Below are 13,509 nucleotides of genomic sequence, written 5' to 3'. Positions count from 1 at the left end.
GAGAGAGAGAGAGAGAGAGAGAGAGAGAGAGAGAGAGAGAGAGAGAGAGAGAGAGAGAGAGCACCTCAATACAATGTATGAATTTCCCAATTAAGTTGGACAGCACTAAGGGAAGGGATTAACCCTCTGCTAATGAACACAAGCTGTCATACACACAGTTGGAAGCTGTGCGTTTACCACCTGGCTTTGTTTTTGTTTTAATCACTGTCAAAGGACACCTGACAGACAGTACAGCTTCCTGAAAGAAGCAGAACGTGGTGTGAGGTGTCAGGGTCCTCTAGAGGAACAGAACCGGTACAGTGAGTATACAAAAGGGTTTACGTGTGGTCTGAGCTGTCCCCACAGTAACTGCCTTTACACTGGGGAAGCTAAGAACTGGTAGCTGCTCCATTCACGAGGCTGGATGGCTCGGCAATCCCAATCGACCTCTGTGGATGCTGAAAGCCTGGTAGATGGCTCGGCAATCCCAATCAAAGCTGAAAGCCTGGTGAATGGCTCAGCAATCCCAATCAAAGCTGAAAGCCTGGAAGACTCCCTGGAGAGCTTCTTGTCTTCAGTGCACAAAAAAGGCTAAAGCATCTGAGCTCTGATGTCAGTGAGAAAAGGTGGCAGTGGCAGCAAAGTAAATGAACCCACACACAGGGAAGGGAAACTCACCGATAAGACACCAGTAAGAAAGCAAAAAGCAAAAGCTTGTCCCTAGGACCTTATTATAACCGGTGCACCACTCGAAAGTGCTGCCCCGAATTAGTATGGGTATTTCCATGCCTGTTAACAAGGAAATCCTTCACAGGTGTGCTCAGACTCCGTCTCTTAGTTTCCGATGCAGTCCAAGTTGACAGTCAGGTCTACCCATCACATGTGGGGAACCAAGTCCAGATTCGAAAACTCCTTCCTGAAAACACTGTCATGCCTCCTCTGGGATGCATTGCTCACATGTCACTTGTGCTCCCGAATGTGGGAATGAAAATAGGTCCCCTAACTTTCATAACCATTGGGGAAATACTTTATATTTCCTTTAGACAATACGAAGGACTATTTCCTTCATGAAGCATTTCCCATAGAAACCTCCTAAAGGCAAAAAGCTTGTTGGTCTGCCCTGCATACACAGACCCACAGCAAACAGGACAGTGCCTGATACTGTTATGCCCAAATCCGAGAAGTCCCCCAAAAGCCAATAAGGAGACTGAGTCCCGTATGTAAAATCAAAGAGCCTTTATTTTATGCAAGTTTGCAAACAAGGCCTCTCCGCAGTCCAACGTATTGAAATAAATGGAGAGCCCCGAGCTCAGTTAGAGTTGGGTTTTTATAGTAGTAAAGGTGGGGGTGAGGAGTTTCTGAGGACCCCTGATTGGCTGACATTAGTTTAGGGGTGTCTTGGTGAGTGTGTGCTGGCAGGTGATCCTATCTACAGCGGTTGGAATGTTAGGCATTTCCTTTGGATGGTCTGTTCTTGGGTGGTTATCAGTTAATCTTAGTTTATGGTCCTTCCCGCAACCAGGTATTCCTTCAGGGTTAACTACTGAGACTCTATCCATGGCTGAGTCCTACTCTGGCGGGTGATAATAGTTGGAAGTAAAGAACTTCCTTTGGGCAATCTGTTCATATTTATCTTATCACGGCTGATTCCTACGATACATAATATGGGGCTTCATAAATATGTGTTCTCTGCTTAGAACTAGGAATGGAAACAAGTGAAGGTGAAGGCTTCGCTATTTAAGACCTACCCCACATTCTACTAAATTGTCTTTAGTAACTCTCAATCAATGCGTTGTGACGTACAGTGTACGTAAGAGCATAGGATAAAGGAGAGATTGTGGAGCTAAATAAAAGGTGACATTTCAGCCAGTTGGTGGTGGCACACAACTTTAATCCTGGCCTTCAGGAGGCAGAGGCAGGTGGATCGATGTGAGTTTGAGGTCAGCCTGGTGTGTGGAGCAAGTTCCAGGACATCCAGAGCTACACAGAGGAAATCGTCTCAAAAAAAAAAAAAAAAAAAAAAAAAAAAAAAAAGTAACATTTCAGGGCTGGAGAGATGGCTAAGCAGTTAAGAGCACTGCATATTCTTACAGAGGAACCAAGTCTGGTTCCCAGGACCCACACGGCAACTGACAACCATCTGTAACTCCAGTTCCAGGGGATCTGACTCTTGCTTCTGACTTCTGCAGGCACCAGGTGTGTATGTGATACACTTAAACACATGCAGGTAACATACTCATACATCAGGTAAAAACAAATGTTGTTGTCAGAGGTGACATTTTAGCTTCAAAGAGCAAATAGCACCCCACCATACACAAAAGCAGCAAGTGGAGGAACGGCAGAAGGAAGGCAGGAGTGACATCATACATAAGGCTCAATGCACAGAATGAAGTATAAAGCGCATAGGCTATGGCGGGCGGGAACGGAGGAAGGGGAACTGGAAGGATAACTGGTATCGCGAGAGCTCTGTGCTCTACACCAGACTGGATTTCATGGCTACTCAGAGGGTCTCCAGCTGGATGCACTCGGCAAAGAGCATACATGAGATGATCCTGGGGGAAAAGTGTCAATACCTTATTAGATTTTCTTTTCCTACCACTTGGGGCTTGGTTGGTTTTTGAGACAGAATCTCCATCAGTGTCTATAAAACTGGTCAAGTCAGCAAACAGGAAGAAAGTCTGAGAGACTATAAATGAGATAACAGGCTGTTGAGGGCCTTGGATAGGAATGCAGTCTGATATAACAAAACCATAGGTCATAAGGTTGCACAAGGGTGTAACCTAAATGGGCCTTCTTGTCAGAGTCCTAGAAATGCCCCAGGTTTACAGCTGGGAAGGGAGAAAGGCCATACTTGAAGGACACACATGCTTAGGTCTTAGGTATAATCCATTATTCTTTTAACATAGAATATCTCTGTGTTACAGAACGGGCACCAAAGCTACAGAGAAACCCTGTCTCCAAAAATAAAAAATAAAAAAAATAAAAAAATCTCTGTGTTAAAAGAACAATATAGGCGATCTTCACAGCAAATGAAATTTTGTTAATTGTGCAGGCATTCTTAACTCAGCTGGCAGGAGACTTCACTCAGACTTGGGAGTGAGGGGCTCCTTTCTCATGTTCCCTCAAACTCTGCCTTCCTATCCTCCTTCAAACTCTCTGTATCGACCTTGTGACTTTTCTGGAACCGGAACCTTCTCAAGTAAAAAGTGTACTTAAGGAAACACAGTGTTGCTATAATTAGCAAGTTTTCAAGGCTGTTGGCATCTGATTCCCTGTGCTTACCAAGGGAATTACATTTGCAATCTTTTCTCAGAGAAGCAGACCCAATAGGAGAGAGCAGAGACAGTGGAGAACAAACCTTTTGACTCACAGGGACAGCAGCGGTGCAGAAAGCTGAAACCAGGGAGGCTCTTGGTAAGCAATCTGAAGACAGTGGGTTGGAGGATCCCTTCTTTCCTTCTTCTTGGGGGAATGGGATGAGAAAATGGAAGCTGGTCTCTTTGTTCTAGTCAAACCTACAAACGGATTGAAATCCACCCACGTAGTGGACAAGCAAACTGGCACATCAAATTAACCGCACCAGAACTACTGTCTCAGCATTTTAGAAGGATGTGCCAAGCGGGTGTGTGCATGCTCAAAGGGCCTGTGTCTACAACTGTCAGTTTGAAATCTACAAGGTCTTTACTAGCCCAGGAATTAGAAATCCTCAGCCCTTCTTCTAGATAGGGACCTCACCTGGCTTACCAAATTTCTGGCTTGCAAGATTTTGTTATTTTTGGATCTGCCTGGAGTGGAGTTCTCCAAGGACGTCTACCACATCTTATCTTCTCCACCGGTCTGCAGACCCGGTCTTTATTACTCAGACGCTCAAAGGCCTCAACAGGGCTGACTAGGGCAGTTACCTAGTTCCTCTTTCTTAGAGTCAGCAGTAGGAAAACCTGTCCAAATGAGATTTACAGAGAAAAACGGACCCATGATCGAACATCACGTGGCCTGCTGGCTGGGGATGTATGTCAACGGTACCAGTGTAGGTCTAGTATGTATGAGACTCTGGGTTCAACACAATACCTTCCCAGAAAGAAAAAGCCTATTTCATAGCTGAATCCTAATATAGGCAGTTTCGTCGGACAGACCATGTCTTTCTTTACTCCTTTTCCACTTCAAAATCCACATGCTGCCCTAGACGAGACAAAGATTGCTAATAATCAGGAGCTCTAACACGGACATCTGAAAGTCAAGTACTTCCAGTGTTTTTCTCTAGCTCCCTATCACAGAGAGATGAAAGTGCTATCGCGGCCTCCAGGACCGATGTGCCCCAGCTTTTGCTAGAGGAACAGAGGCCCGGAACGCCCACTGCTCACAACAAACTCTGCAAGCGCCACATCCGGTTCGGCCACGCCCACCACCGCCGCACCACGCCCACACCGGAGTCGCCCGGAACTAAGATGGCGCCTGAGGAAGAGCGGCCAGAGATAGGCGGGGCCCGGGTGATGCATGAGGCGGAGCCAAATCCTGTCCCGCCCAGCCAGCAAGGCTGGAGGGCTGTGCTCCCGAGAGCTCTGTTGGCTGAACAACAACATCAGCACGTCTGCGCTCCCGGCGACATGAGGCCCCTGCTGCGGGGTCCGGCGATGAACGAGGAGGAGGAGAACTCGGACAGCACCCCGCTCCTGCCGAGCGCCCGGCAAACCGAAGCGGGTGAGCGCCTGCTAGGGGTAGCGTTCCGGGTGGCGGGTGGTTCCTGGCCGGGGGGCGCCTCGAGGGAGTGGTTGAGAGCTGGGGGGCGGACGAGTGCAGCCCCGTGGGACCGGCCGGAGCTGCCTGCACTGGTGGGGGACTGAAGCAATTCGGGGTCGGGGGTATCCAACGAGTCAATGAGCCAAGGGCCAAAGTGCCGCTCGCTGTTCCTCAGTGAGCGCCAGGTTTCCGCTTATGCCGGTCTGCAAGCATGTGATCAGGTAGCTCCTTGGGCAGGGAGGAGACACACAGAGAAAATAGTTGACATCTGTTGAGTGTGCGGAGGACAGTTGCATAATCCCGCGAATATCTTGACTTTGTGCTGTAAGAGACTAAAAATATTGCAGACATTTCCATTTTTGCTCGTCTATCAGACTAAAGTTTAAGAAACGGGTTATTCTCGAGATGGCTATCTGTAGCGCGCTAAGATAATGTACCAAAGGTCTTGCAGTGGTACTTTAAAGAGCATCTTCCCTGCCTGGGATTGTAGCTCAGTGATAAGAGTTTTGACTGGCGAGGTTCTGGTCTCCATACCCGCTATGCCCCCAAACACAAGTATGTGTCTTCATTGGATTCTGCTACACTTTTGCAACGTAGCTTCTTGAAGCCACTGAAACTAAAAGACAAATGAGCTTGCACGCATTCAAGGATACAGGAATGAGAAAGACTTGAACTGGAAAGTGCCTTTGCTGACCACGGAGAGTCGCCCGTAGGTATGTCTTTTGTGAATATTACCAAAGGACTCTTTCGTAACTGCTTTAAGCATGAGCAGATAGCCACCCTCCCTACTTGTGTGTGTAACTACCCTGACTTTCAGGCTTTGTTCAGACACTTTTGTTGTTTTCTTGGTGGTTTGTTTTGGTTTTGTTTTATTTTGAGAATAGTGTGTTTGGGGACTGGAGAGATGGCTCAGCAGTTAGAGCACTGGCTGCTCTTCCAGAGGACCTGAGTTCAGTTCCCAGCATCCACACTGGAGCTTACAACCATCTATAATTCCAGCTCCAGGGGATCCAGCACCCTACTAAGGCCTCCATAGACAGGCACCAGACATGCATGTGGTACAGACGTACATACATACAAAATATTCATACACATTTTAAAAACTAAGAAAGGATGCTTTATTTTGTAAAGTTTAAGGCAGCAGTGGGGTGAGCCTAGGTCTTTCATTTTGTGTTTGTTTGTTTGATTGGTTGGTTTTCTTTGAGACAGGGTCTCCTGTAGCCCAAGCTGGCCTCTAACCACTTTGTAGCCGAAGGTGACTTTGTACTTCTGATTCTCCTGTCTCCTGCCTCCGCCTCCTGAATACACGCCAAGCACTCCACCCACCTGCAGCCCCTCTTACTGTCTTCTTGGGTTAGAATCAAAGGCTGGCACTTTACCGTCTTGCCATCCATCACCCTAGAGTCCCTTTCCCAGGCTTTGTCATCAGCTCTGTCTCGGTGCCAGCTGCCTCCACTGCAGACACACAGCCCTTGAAGGTACACCCAAGGCAGATTCGCCGGGTTTGTGTGGATGTCCACCTTCTCAGCAGTCCCCCACCCCCCATTGCACTACAAGCCTAACACCCCGCATAACTTAATTTCCCGCAGATGAAAAATTATCATGATTCTTAACATCTGAGCTAGGTTTCCCGGATCCAGAGAAGGCAATGATGACGGTTCAGTTTCTGAAGTTACTGTGTGCTGAGCAGTGCTTTGATTTCGTTTGCAGGTCGTCTTCCCCAGCACTCGATACAGTAAGCACTCGGTAACCTTAGCTGTTTGGTTAGTAAACCCAGTGCCCCCTCCCACTCAATAGTATTAGTTCTGAGGCTTGGTTCTCCCCTTGCCTTTCTCATTTCCTTGCTCCTGCACATCCTGTTGCTTTTGCTGGCGTGGCTGTACTCACGCCCACCCCACCCCCACAGCTGCCTGACAACTTCTGCTCATTGAGGAAGCCACAATTGAATATCCCTCTTCCAAAAAGAGGACATCCCTGTCCTATCTCCCGAGATTAGTGGGTTTCCTTTCTCCCTTATGTGTGTAGCACTTTATTTTATTAGAAAAGCTTTCTAACCCCTCCGGGAGGTGGTAGCAGTGCACGCCTTCAATCCCAGCACTTGGGAGGCAGAGGCAGGCAGATCTCTGTGAACTCTAGGCCAGCCTGGTCTACAGAGTTCCAGGACAACCAGGACTGTTAAACACAGAGAAACCCTGTCTCGAAAAACAAAACCAAAAGAAGGAAGAGAGGAAGGGAGGGGAAGGAAGGAAGGAAGGAAGGAAGGAAGGAAGGAAGGAAGGAAGGAAGGAAGGAAGGAGAAAGCTTTCTCGGGCATGGAGTGGGGCTTAAATGCGTGCGCCCCATGATTTCCCATGGTATTTAACCCCCGCAGCTCAGCTAAGGTGGGTGGTTGTAGAGGACACTAAGGAAACCAGGATTATTAAACACGCAGCGTGTCTGTTCAACAGAAGAGGTATATAACCTGTTTTCTGCCCAGAAGGCTGGGACTGGATAAAGTTTATAGCCTTGTGACCTGTCCTGTCTGTAGGGCCAGGCTACATTTGATTCCCCTAAACTATAATATTTATCCAAGACCCTTCCTCCCTAGACTTTTTTTTTTTTTTTTTTTTGAGACCGGTTCTCTGTGTAACAGCCCTGGCTGTCCTAGAACTTGCTTTGTAGACCAGGCTAGTCTCAACTAACAGAGATCTGCCTGCCTCTGCCTCCCGAGTGCTGGAATTAAAGGCATGCGCCACCACCGCCTGGCTCCTCCCTAGACTTTTATCTTGAGCATTTTTCCCCCAATCTATAGAGCCCGTCTTTGTAGAAGAGGTCAATGTACTTTGCAAAGAGTTTGGATGTGGTGGCGCCTTAATCTATATCGTGCACATGGGATTGAGTTCATTGTCACAAGGAAACTTTTTTCCAAAATTGTACTGTACTTAAATATGCCTAAAATAAACTGCCTGGAATTTGAACCAACACCTGCTACTGAGTTGTGTTGAGCCAGATTTGACTCACTTATATCAACACTCTGCGGACCCTGGTGTTTGCAAAGACTCCCTATAATCAGTACCCAGCAGGAGGTGAGGGGCTTGACCATCAGAGAAGGTAAGAAAATTTTTCTTTAAATAGAAGCAGAAAAATTCACAACCTTAAGTGAGACAGTGGTAATATTCATGGTTCCAGTCAGTCAGTCCTCTGAGACAAAGAACTTAATACAATTATTGAAGCATTTGTTAAGACTGGGAGGAGAGGCCTGGAGAGATGCTCTTCAGCATTGAAGAGCACCGGCTGCCCTTCCAGAGGACCGGGATTCAATTCCCAGAACCCACATAGCAGCTCACAACTGTCTGTAATTCCAGTTCCAGGGGACTCAACACCTTCACACAGGCATACATGCAAGCAAAACAATAATGCACAGAAAAAATAAAAGTAAATGAATCATTAACTAACTAAATAAAAAGACCCAGAGGAAAATTCTGCAACTTTGCACAGGTAACTGTACAATTTAACCCTCGGTTTCCTGACCAAGTAACTATTGATGTTAATACTGGAAGCACGTGGGAACCAAAGGGAAGTGGAATTTCTGTCGATTATTTTGCAAGCTAGAGCACATTAATAATGTATTGCTTGCATCCTCTCAGGAGGATTATTTAAGAGAGAGAAACAGAGGAGAAAACCTTCTGCCAGGACAAATCTTGGCAGGTCTTAGCAGGGTGGACCCTAATGGCCTTGCCCTCTGGAGCCATCTGACCGTGACTCCGAGCCCTCTGGCCCTGCTGCCCTTCCTACCACCCTGGTCTGACCGAGCTTGGAGAAGCTTGGTGCAACACCTGAGTTCCAGGGAATGTCGCAGGGCGTGGGGGAGGACTCTGCTGCAGCATGAGCTAAGTCTAGGCTACCCAAAGGGGTTTGGTTTCTTTGGTTTCTTTTCTTTCTTTCTTTCTTTTTTTTTTTTTTAAACAGGGTCTCACTATGAAGCTCTGTTCTGGAACAGAGCAGGCATCCAACTCCCAGAGATACGCCTGCCTCTGCCTCTAGAGTGCTGGGATTAAAGTTCTGTATCACTATTGCCTGGCTCCAGATGACTCTTCAAAAGGACATGGAGCATATGTTTTCTATTCCACATGATCCACAAAAAAAGATAATAACCACCCTGCTTGTCCAGCTCAACAGTCTGAACTTGCTGTCATTAATCCGCTTTTATGAGATGTTTCTCAGGCACTGATTGTTTTAAACCGGCCTCATGTAAACCAGCACAGGAAGAACAGACGTGCACTGAGAATGGGAAGCGGCCTAACTTGAGAGGAAAGGAATGTTAGAAAGATTGTCAGTGTAGGGAGAGTGTAGTGGAAGATTGGGGGCATTTGGAATGAGGTCCTCCAAGGGTGGCGTCTAGTAAACAGAAAGTGGGATCCCATGGGACGGAGTAGCTTAGAGACAGAAAGAGAGAAAAGGTTTAGTGTGCTCCTTCAGCTGAGTTTCCTTGCTTTGAAAGTAAAATAGATAAATCCAGTCCTATTGAAACATAACAGTCATACTGCCTGCTGGCACCTCTGCCTCTCGGGAACACAAGCAGGAACCGCCTGCTTGGAGGGAGCCAGAAACAGCTATGGCTGTTGGTGGAAGGGTTGGTGCGGAGAGTGTCAGTTACTGAGACTGCAGTTGCTTCCCCTGCTGGTGCCTGGTCAAATCAGAATCCATCGGTGCTGCACTCCCAGCATTAGCAAAATAAGGAATTTGATCTCATCCTGTACATCAGAAGTGGAGATCACACACACACACACACACACACAGGGTTTCTGTGTGTAGCCCTGGCTGTCCTGGAACTGAACTCAGAGATTCCCCACCTGCCTCTGCCTCCCAGTGCTGGGAGTAAAAGTCTGTACCACCACACCTCACTCAAAATGTTCAACACATTGTGGCAGGATTCTTGTTGTTTGTTGGTTTGTTGTTTGTTTGTTTGTTTGTTTGTTTAACACAGGGTCTCTACACAGCCTTGACTGTCCTGGAATTCCCAGAGATCACCTGTTCCTGCCTCACAAGCGCTGGGACTAAAGACGTGTGCCACCACACCTGGCATGAGCCTCTCTCATTTCAGACCTTAATTTAAGTTGTAAGAGCTAGTTAATAATAAGCCTGAGCTAAAAGGCCAAACAGTTTATAGTTAATATAAGCCTCTGTGTGTTTCTTTGGGACTGAATGGCTGCCTGTCCAAGTGGGACAGAAAATTCTGTCTACGGTTTGTATTTATGATTACTAAAATTTCATTTGTTTTTTATTTAGATTTTTTTGTACAGTATGACAAAAAATTAAAAATAATAATGTAAGCAAACTTGGGGTGGATTTAAGAGAGAAATTAGGAATAAATTGTGAGGACTAGCCTCCAGCAGCTTGAGGGGAGCCCACAAAGTCAATGGACTATCGCTCAACTTAACTTTTCTGAAAGAGCGCCAGGCGGTGGTGGCGCACGCCTTTAATCTCAGCACTTGGGAGGCAGAGGCAGGTGGATCTTTGTGAGTTCGAGACCAGCCTGGTCTACAAGAGCTAGTTCCAGGACAGGCTCCAAAGCTACAGAGAAACCCTGTCTCGAAAAACTTTTCTGAAAGAGTAAAACTTAATTCGCAGGGACCAGCAAAGGGGACTAAAAAAAAAAAATTCTAAATCTTAAGTTCTGGTTTAAATCTTTTAAAGTTAAAGGCCATGATTGAATTGGATTTTGTTTGTTATTTTTCTGCTTCTTTTGGTCTGCTAAACGAGCAGACTTTGGCAAGGGGAAGGTTAGAGGAGACTTATGTAGGCCTATTCTCTAGGGAACGCTTATTATCTTACCTGGTATTCCAAGTTTCTGGGGCATAATTAGTAGTGGGTTTACGTCAGGCCGACGTCTGAAACTCGAGCTGTCTGTGTCTGGGGCCTTCTGTGCTGGAATTCACTACATGCAGTCTACTGCAGGCATGCATGGTGCACCTCCCCCCCCCCCCCCCCCCCCCCCCCCCCCCCCCCCCCCCCCGCAACTGGTCAGCCGCAGAACACAGCCCCAGATGAAGCATGGGGCACTCGGGGCCCCAGGGAAATGCCATTAGGCCACATGTGGGACTTGACTTTGTCAAATAGCTCTTCATACATTCTCTTTCTGGGACCCTTACAGCTAAAAAATGATAATGGTCGTGCTTATACTAGCAAACATCTTAAAGAACTTTGCAGTTTATGGAATATTGATCATGTTGCTAAATTCCCTTACAACCCACAGGGTTAAGCTCTTGTGGAGTGACATCATCACGTACTTAACTGGCAAATTTTAAAAATAGAAGAGGGTGACTGGGAAATGAGTGGGATTAGGATGTGTGATGTGAAATTCCCAAAGAATCAATAAAAATGTGTTAAAAAAAAGATAAAAAAATAGAAGAGGGAACGCCCACCCAAATCCCCACATACTATACTACATTTAGTTACTGTAAATACTTTAATTTTTTTCACTTTAAAAGCTAATGCTTTTTCTGCAGCCCTAAAGCATTTTGTCCTAAAGGGGTCACAGCCTAAAATATATGTTAAAAGATCTCAAAATGAATCAGTGATAGAGTCCAATGTTCCGGTAGCATCAAGTCGAAGTTCTGCTTATATCTTTCCAGAAAATGAAGTCTTGGATGGCTCCCACATTGATGCATCCGAGCAGGACAGCATCCTGGAGGCAAATGAATCATGTAACGATAGGTGACAGACACATTAGCTGGTCACTTGGGGAGACATCAAGACAGAACGCATCAAGCCCAGGCTTTGTGGAAACAGCAAGCATATGATACTGTTGACCCCAAAATGATGATACTGTTGACCCCAAAATGATGATACTGTTGACCCCAAAATGATGCCACTGTGCTACCGACTGTATTACGTGTTGATTCTCACCTTGTTAATGCGGAATCCAAAAGCCTTTTTGCGGCTGGGGGGGGGGGGGAGTTGTATGAAGAGACAGTATGATATTGTTTGGTCATGCTAAGGATTGTGTTTAGGCTTTTTTATTGCCAATTCCAGGAATAGTTACTGATATACAAAAGAGAGGGCTCAAAGATGACATGCATGATTAGTGAAACTAGTACTATTTCAGCAAAACTAATATTTCAGAAACTAATTAAGAGATGGATGATTTGAAAACCACACTTTTACAAGACAGCTACTCTATATTATTTTTTGCTCAGACATAACCTTGATTATCAACAATGTCCTAGTATGTGTTGCTTTAGTAGGTCAGATTTTTTTTTCTCATACTATGGAGGGTCAAAGCGATGATTTGCATAAAGAGATAGGCAAAGATTCTCCCAAGTGACCTTTGAATAGACATCATGGCTAAGGTGGCTTTCTCCTTTCCTTGGTCCTCTGTTTGCTGTTCTTGAATTTTTCTTATATTACTTAGACTAGCCATAGAGGCAATGCAGTTAACCATGGCCTCTGTGACAACTGTTGTTTTTTCTTTGAACATTTAGAAGTGGGACAAAGTAGAGGGCACAAGGCCTTTGTGCTCTTAGCACTAGGGAAACCAGGATTATTGAACACATAAGTTGTCTCTTCAAAGGAAGAGGTAATAATCCATTTCCAGAAAGCTGGAATTGGATGTAGTTAAGATGACTCCGCAGTTAAGAGCACTGCCTGCTCTTTCAAAGGTCCTGAGTTCAATTCCCAGCAACCACATGGTGGCTCACAATCACCTGTAATGAGATCTCTTGATCTCTTGAGGAAGAGACCTGGTCAGTCGTCCTCATCAACTTAGACCATGAAACCCAATATGGACACGTTCAACAGAACCACCATATGCGGGCTGCCCATGCATGCTTCAGCATTGCCAAGACGTACATTTCAATTTCATTCAATTGCCTGGTGACCTGTGCTATCTGGAAGGTCAGGCCACAGCTGACTCCCAGGCATTTATGTTTATCCGAGACCCTTTCTCCCTGGACCTTCATCTTGAGCCTTGTTTCTCAGCCAATGGGACCCATGCTTATAGGAGATGTCACATGTACTTTATAAACGGAGCAGAGATGCCCCCCCAGATATTGTTTTATTTATTTCTGTACATTGGTATGAGGGTATCAGATCCCCTGGAACTGGAGTTACAGACAGTTGGGAGCTGCCATGTGGGTGCTGGGAATTGAATGTGGGTTCTCAGGAAGAACAGTCAGTGCTCTTAACCACGGAGCTTTTTATTTCATCTTAGTAACTCTGTAAACACAGGTGGCCAGAGCTGAGAGTCACCCCGGCTCCCTTTCCTTGTTAGCCTTTGTTCTCTGCACACCCACTACCATTCCTGTGTTTATAAGGTACGGTGTGGAGGTGGTGTTTGCTCTGAGGAGTGCTTTGCTCGTTATGCAAGCATGATCTTGCTTCGAACTCAGTGCGGTGGGTATCCAGTGGACCGGCTCTTTCTGCCATGCAAGCTTGATTTTCCTTGGATCGATTTCAAAGAGTATCCAAATTCATAGGCGCGTTTTACTTCATAAAATATTTCTGACTAAATAGATTTATAGTCACAACCATTTTCATAAACCTGGCACCAATTTATTTTTAATATGACTTTTTTTGTTTGTTTTGTTTTGTTCTTTGAGACAGAGTTTCTATGTGTAACCACCCTGGTTGTTCTGGAACTCTCTCTGTAGACCTGCTCTGCTGGCCTTGAACTCACAGATATCCACCTACCTCTACCTTCTTAGTGCTGGGATTAAAGGCCTGTGCCACCGCTGCCCAGTTTAGTATAACTTTTAAAACTTTGTAGTCATGTATTCTATTTTCTGAGTATTGATAGTACCTTAGAAGTATAAG

At 45.9% G+C, this 13,509-nt stretch overlaps 1 protein-coding gene across 2 annotated transcripts in view; it reads left to right on the top strand.

The window, feature by feature from the left end:
- Positions 1–4,480: 4,480 nt before the first annotated feature.
- Positions 4,481–13,509, top strand: part of Slc17a5 (solute carrier family 17 member 5) — a 39,066-nt gene continuing 30,037 nt past the window's right edge. The window contains exon 1 of one of the 2 annotated variants that reach the window (XM_050126467.1): positions 4,481–4,677. In XM_050126467.1, the coding sequence (XP_049982424.1) occupies positions 4,584–4,677 (94 nt within the window). In that variant the 5' untranslated portion in view covers positions 4,481–4,583. Of the gene's footprint in view, positions 4,678–5,313; positions 5,430–13,509 lie in introns of those variants that run through there. The other variant, XM_050126477.1, reaches the window with a different exon arrangement.

The sequence above is a fragment of the Alexandromys fortis genome, unplaced genomic scaffold, assembly GCF_014885135.2.
Source record: "Alexandromys fortis isolate MF-2015 unplaced genomic scaffold, M_Fortis_MF-2015_v1.1 scaffold_22, whole genome shotgun sequence".
Classification (NCBI taxonomy): Eukaryota; Metazoa; Chordata; class Mammalia; order Rodentia; family Cricetidae; genus Alexandromys; species Alexandromys fortis.
Note: the sequence above shows the minus strand (reverse complement) of the source record. Positions and strands in the feature narration are given on the sequence as shown.